The sequence below is a fragment of the Gossypium raimondii genome, chromosome 11 (assembly GCF_025698545.1).
Source record: "Gossypium raimondii isolate GPD5lz chromosome 11, ASM2569854v1, whole genome shotgun sequence".
NCBI classification, from domain to species: Eukaryota; Viridiplantae; Streptophyta; class Magnoliopsida; order Malvales; family Malvaceae; genus Gossypium; species Gossypium raimondii.
Genome location: NC_068575.1, coordinates 17,443,352 through 17,449,942, shown reverse-complemented (window position 1 = coordinate 17,449,942; position 6,591 = coordinate 17,443,352). Strand labels below are relative to the sequence as shown.

General features: G+C 28.7%; 1 protein-coding gene across 1 annotated transcript; it reads right to left on the bottom strand.

The window, feature by feature from the left end:
* Positions 1 to 586: 586 nt before the first annotated feature.
* LOC105804418 (plant cysteine oxidase 2) lies at positions 587 to 2,892 on the bottom strand. The gene is made up of 5 exons (XM_012637038.2): positions 2,384 to 2,892; positions 1,527 to 1,648; positions 1,295 to 1,442; positions 995 to 1,198; positions 587 to 920 (listed from the first exon to the last, which is right to left on the bottom strand). Exons 1-5 carry the CDS (start codon positions 2,640 to 2,642, stop codon positions 787 to 789), a joined length of 867 nt encoding a protein of 288 aa, XP_012492492.1. The 5' UTR covers positions 2,643 to 2,892; the 3' UTR covers positions 587 to 786.
* Positions 2,893 to 6,591: the final 3,699 nt, after the last annotated feature.

Here is a 6,591-nt window from a genome sequence, read left to right as displayed (position 1 = left end):
AATTAAAAATTTTCATTTAAGTCATTAAACTGTTAGTAAGTTTTTATTTAAGTGACTGGGCTCATTGATGAGTAAAAAAAATGTACCTTAGACTCAAGTTGATCTAACAGTTAGTCTCAATGATCGAATAAGAAAGTTATTTGGATTTTGATTCACAAATTCGTAACTTTCAAATTGTTTCATAAAATAATGAACTGTAGAAAAGAAGGGGAAGGAGAGCTTTCGATTAGTACAAGCGGTATAAACAGAGAATGTCATGTAATAACAATTTTAACTAAAACTTAAAATTTCACCTAAATACTTATCAAGCATATTCTCTTTTATTATTAGTAGTAGTATCACTAGAATTGTGTTTGTGTAACATATGTTTTTCTTTTTATCTTCAAAATACATTGAAGAAAATGTACGTGTGTTGTGAATGTAAGTCCTATGGCAAAGTTTCAATTATAACTATTAAAACTAGAATCCAAAACCCTGTTTCTGCTTTGGGCTGCTTTAATATGCTAACAAGAAGGGCAAAGGTTGGTCATGCTAGAATGGGCTATTGGTGGGTTAGGAATACTTAATAATAAATAAATAACAATGGTTGTATAGAAACCAAATCAATATTTTAGGCCTTAAGTCTCTTCTTTTCACAAAAAAATGTCATAAACCATTAGCACAACCTGGCAAAAACTAAAAAAAAATGTATGCATGTATAAAAGTCCAACCAAAAACACTAGTATGTTTTTTCCCACTATCTACAAGACTAGATATAAAAGCATTTAGAGATAATAATAAACCTAATCAGTAGTTTTCTATAATTTGAGGACCTAAGTAATCAATTCTATCCATCACTGCATTCTCTGGTGCTTCAATTTCTTCTAGCCATCCAAGTCCCTCTCTCTCTTCTTCACTCACTCTTGTAGTTTCTCCCTCATCTGCACAATCCAATTGCAAAGATTAATCATACATTCATGAACATGAATATGAAACTATTATCTACTGGACTTACTTGAGAAAGCTGAGTATGGGAAATCTTTGTAATAGGAGCAGTCGCGATCGTCTTCTTTAGAATAGGGAGGGCCGAGTACATCGAGCACCGCACAAGGTGTTACGGCGGTGAATTGATGGATATTGCCTCCTGTTGTGGGATACAACACCGAGGTGTTGCATGGGGCCGTGTACACGCTATTGGCTTTCAACCTTGCCAACCTCACTGCAACAACGAGGGGAAAAAAAAACCCAATGATGATCACATCAAAGACGAATGAAAGAATCCGGTTGGGAGACTTGAAAAAGATAGAAATCTCACATTTGGAGGGTGGTATTGAGTCTTTTGGCTCGACCCAATCATATGATTTTATATGCATTTTCCCCAGTAAAAGCTTGCTGAAAACAGTCATCTCTGGATGGTTATGGAGAGGAATAACAGCCGTTTCCGGAAGAAAGAAAATGCACAACTGCACACAGGAAACAACCAATTCAATCACAAAGCAATGTGATAAAAGAAAATGAAAGAGAGAGGCAATACTATGACATCTTACCGAAAACTGGTCACATTGGTAAATGGTAGTATAAGTGACCCTTGGAGTCCGATTCACAGAACCCGTTGGCTTGAAGAACTGCAGATTTTTGCTAAGCCCAACATCTTCTGGCTTCATCTTATCTGCATCCATTATAAACAATTATGGCTGTCACTTCCAAATCAGCTTGCGCACATAGAAATAAGAAAACCCAATCGCATTAAAGCCTAATTTGGGGGTCCAATATGAAACAGTTGAAAAGCTTGGGGTCCAAGAATAAGAAGGCATATATGAATACCCAATTATTTATTTACTTTGGGTTTAACATAATTTTCACACAAGGTTATGGGAGATCACATTGTCATGTGACAAAAGATGGATATATGCCCTAAACAAACGGTTCTGTTATTAAAATTGGTATGCGTATCCACTAAGGAGGCAACATGTGTGATGCGACCACACCACATTCATGCATTACTATCAATCAAATCTCCCTTCTTTTCCCTCCTTTCCATTGCTAGGGCTGAATCAGATTCTAAATGCCCAATGGAACCCCCACAAACACAAGAAACAAACATAGGTGTCTACAGCACCTCATGCGTTGTTCAAGAATATTCAGTTTAAACTTAGGTAAAAAAAAAAGCATTTATTTTGACAGTTGTAATTGACAGAAAAGGTGGGGTTTTTTTTTTTTACTTTTTTACCATAAAAAATCTAAAATACAACGTGCAAGTACAAATCCAAAACCATGATCCATATCAATATTAATAAATAACGAAACTGGGAGTTTCTGGACTTAGATTAGATAGCCTATAAGTCAATATTTTAGCAGAAATCCTAAAACCCAGATTTTGAAGTGAATTTTGGTGATAACTTACCAATAATATCGCATAGCTTGTTTACATCAGACGCAGGAGGGACAAATCCAGGGCCTCTGAAGATTTGTGTACAAGAAACAAAGAGTTGTTGCAATACATCCGGAACTCTTGGAAATACAACCTCTCTTCTCATCTTCTTATATGATCTGTTCTTCTTCTCCGTCTTGTTACCATACCTAACCCTGTTGTTTACATGCTTTACAGTCGTCGTGATATTATTTTTGCTTTGCCCCACCAATCCACCAGTTTCCACCGTCATATATGATTCTTATTGGGAAAACACTATTTTCATGCAAAACCCAGAAGATTTCAAAACAAAGTTTGATCCAAGGGAAAAAAGAAGTATGTGTTAATGGGTTCGTTTGGATGAAGAAGAAGATAAGGATTGATAATAGCCAAGAAAGAGAAAAAAGGAAAAGGGGGGAGAAATCTATGAGAAAATGCGAAGATAGTTAACTGTTGGGAAAGAAAGGTGCAAAGGTGGTATATAAGGGTGGGAGAGAGAGCAAAACTAGGGGCCATGAAAAACAGGGAAGAAAAGAAAAACCTTTTAATTTTATAGTTTTCGAGTAGAAAAATAAAATAAAATACAGCTCATTAAAAAAGCATTTAAAAATAAAGAAAACCTGTAGAAAAAGCGAAAAGAGAAGGCTGGGGGTTTTTTCTTTTTTTCAAATTTTAATTTTAATTATATATTTGGATTGATTTGGAAAGGCAAGTTCGCGCCCCCAAGATTGAGAGTTGAAAACTGCCTGTTATCTTAAGCCACCCCTGGTTTTTTTATTTTGGTGATAAAAAGTATGGAGTTTTAACGATTAGTAATTGACGAAATTGGCCCTTCTTACTTGCCTATTCTTTGAGATATTTTTGGGCCAAAATTAGAAATAAAGTAAAATTTGCCACCTCACTTCATATTTAAACATGTTGAGGGTAATATTAAGGTTACAAATACGAAAAGATTAGGTGGGTTTGGTTGATGATTCTATTTTTATTTTTATTTTTATTTTTATTTTAAGAAAATTGAAAATTGAAAATTAGAAATAAAATTTTGTTTTTAATAATGAAAACATGTTTGGTATTACATTTATATGTATTCAAATCAAGGTATTTGATTTAATATTAGAAAAATTGATGAAAAATATAATAATATTTTTGTGTTTACATGAGTTTGAATCAAGACTACTGGCTTAGCCCGAAGGCTCACCCGAAAAACAAGAGGGTTTGGGTAAAAATATAAGCTCAAAAAATAAGGCCTATGTAGAAAATGGGTTGGGCCTCGAGTAAGGTTTCTTCAGCCCGAGCCCTACCCTGCCTGAATTTGCAATAATGAAAAAATCCTATTGTTTTGTTGTTGTCTTTCCATGTTTTGCTACTGCTTTTCCACTTTTCACTGCTATTTTATTACCATTTCACTATTATGTTGCTACTATTGTTTGGATATTATATAACCTTCATTTTATTGTTAATTTTACTACAATTTTATAGGTATTTGCTTGTTAAGTTGCATTTATATTAGTGTTATTTAAGTATAAAGATTTTTTAATTTATTTTCAATTTTTTGGGAAACATTTATTTTAATATTTTTAGTGTATTTGGTGTATTATATTTTTTATATGAAAAATAAAAATTAAAAAAAATTATACGGAAAGGCCGGACTCGGGTTTTAACATTTTTATCTGGGCCAAACATGGAAAAAAATTTAAGCTCATTTTTTGGGTCAAACTCGAACCTATCAATCGGACCTAAAAATTTAATAGGACCTGACCCGAACCCGACCCGACTCATGGATAACTTTAATCAAGACCAATTTATTTAAAGTTAAAAAGTCTTTATTTTCATCTTTTTCGCACTTTTTCGAACCATTTTTTAGTGAAAAAATGAAAATAATATTTTATTGTTTTTAAATTTTACACATTTTCAATTTCATTTTTCAAAAATATTTTTAAAAATTTTAATAAAACATGAAAACAAAAATAACCTCTATTTCCTGAAATTAAACGCAATTTTAGTTTCTTTTATGAATATTAAAATAGACGAAGAAGATATTTCATCCTGCCAAAATGTTTATCTATAATATGCATGAATTACGAGTTCGAGAAAAGCTTCCAACATATAAATATATTTTCTATTTTTATTATATTATTAGATTAACATTATAAAAATATTTTAATTATATTATTATAAGATAATAAAATTAATATTAATTATAAAAGAGTTAACTTTTCTTGATTTTATTATCACTTAAACAAAATAATAATATCAATCGTTGAATTAGATTTTATAATCATATTAAATTACATTTATTATTTTAAATTAATTATCATGTAATTAATTTTACAATTATATATCAATGAAAACTAAATAATTTGATAGATATTTATGATATTATTTTAAATAAATCCAAAAAATATGAAAATATTTTAATATATCTTATTATTTTGACCTATTTCATATTTAACATAATAAAATATTTTATTAATGTATTAAAATTTTAATAAAAGGTCAAGCACATAATTTAAATTAAAAATCTCGTCTCATGTGTATGCATGTGAAAATCATGATTTAAAATATAAATTTGTGTTTAAATAATGAAACGTATGGTTTGAAACTAATAATCATGATAACACATGAAATATGCAAGATATTAAAATAAAAAATTAATTAAATTATGAGTAAAATGAAATTTAAACACATAAATATATCAAATTAACAATACTAAATGCACTGCAATTGTTTATCATGATGTTATCATAGTAAGCAGTTTATGTTGAAACTTAACTTTTCTTAAGTTTAATTAAGAATTATTATCAGTAAATAATTTGTTTATAAATTTATCAAACATGGGTTCAATTCCTAGATATGTTAATTTTGATTCTTTTATTTAAAAATTATATGAAAGTATGAAAAGATAAAAGACCATCAAAACAATAATAGTAGTCATTTAATAAAATAGTATATTAGTCATTTCCTATCTGAGCTAGTAGCCAGTTAATCCGTGACACCAAAGCAGTCAGGAGTTTTATTAATAATAAGTATAAATTATTCCAATTTATAAAAGAAAATTGAAATTCTTAGTTAATAAAAAACATATACTAAAAATGGATAAAAGTATTTTAATATTATACCATTACTTCAATAATGATTTGAATTATTTTATTATTATAATATTTCATATACTTTAATTACATTAATTACTTAAAATAAAATATTTTATTAAATAAAAAAATTGAACGTATATATGACCGTTTTAAATGAGATACAATTATTTGATATGGACACAATATTTACTGGGCGTAAAAATCAAAGTAGTTTTACATACTTTCGTAACTATTTATATGATTAATATTTTAATGATCCAACCGTTCTATTTCATGGTCTATTCATGTGCATGTCAAATTTGATGTAAATTTAAAATTTTTAACGATTTGTTTTATGTAAAATGAATTCAATCGTTGAATATATATTAATATATAAAGTATTTTAGATCGATATAGTAGAGATATCGGATCGGTTTGAAAATTTATATGCATGATAAGTACAATTATATTGATAAATTTAATAGTTGAATCATTAAAATATTAATCATACAAATAGTTACGAAAGTGTGTAAAACTATTTTAGTTTTTACACTGTAACATATTTTTAAGGTTTACATTTACTATAGATTTGATCTTTTTAAGTGATATGAATTCCACAATATATAAAAATAAATAAAATAATGTATTACATATTTAATAAAAGGATTGGATAATGTATGTTGAAATTGTTTTTACTCATGTCCATTTTCTAAAATTAAACTCACAAATATCGAGAGTTAAACTAGATAATTAAAGTATGTAAGTTTAAATACATATAAAATTCTTAACTAATCTTTTAGCAAAATATTTATTCTAATTTATGAGAAAGCAAAAGGATAAATGTTTTGTCTCCCTTGTCTTAGAGCTAACCAATCATGTATGTTTTTGAGCATTAGCCCAAAAAAGCTTAATTATTTATACATATTTGTAATTTCTATAAATACACCACACTAGGGGTGAGTAAAACTCGATTCGACTCGAAAAAATCGAAAAAAAATTCGAATTTCGAGTTAAATGAATCGAGTTATTCGAATCAACTCGATTTTTTTTCGAATCAAGTTGAGTTTTCGAATTCAAATAATTCGAATAATTCGAATAATTCGAATCTCAAACTATAATATTTTAAATTTT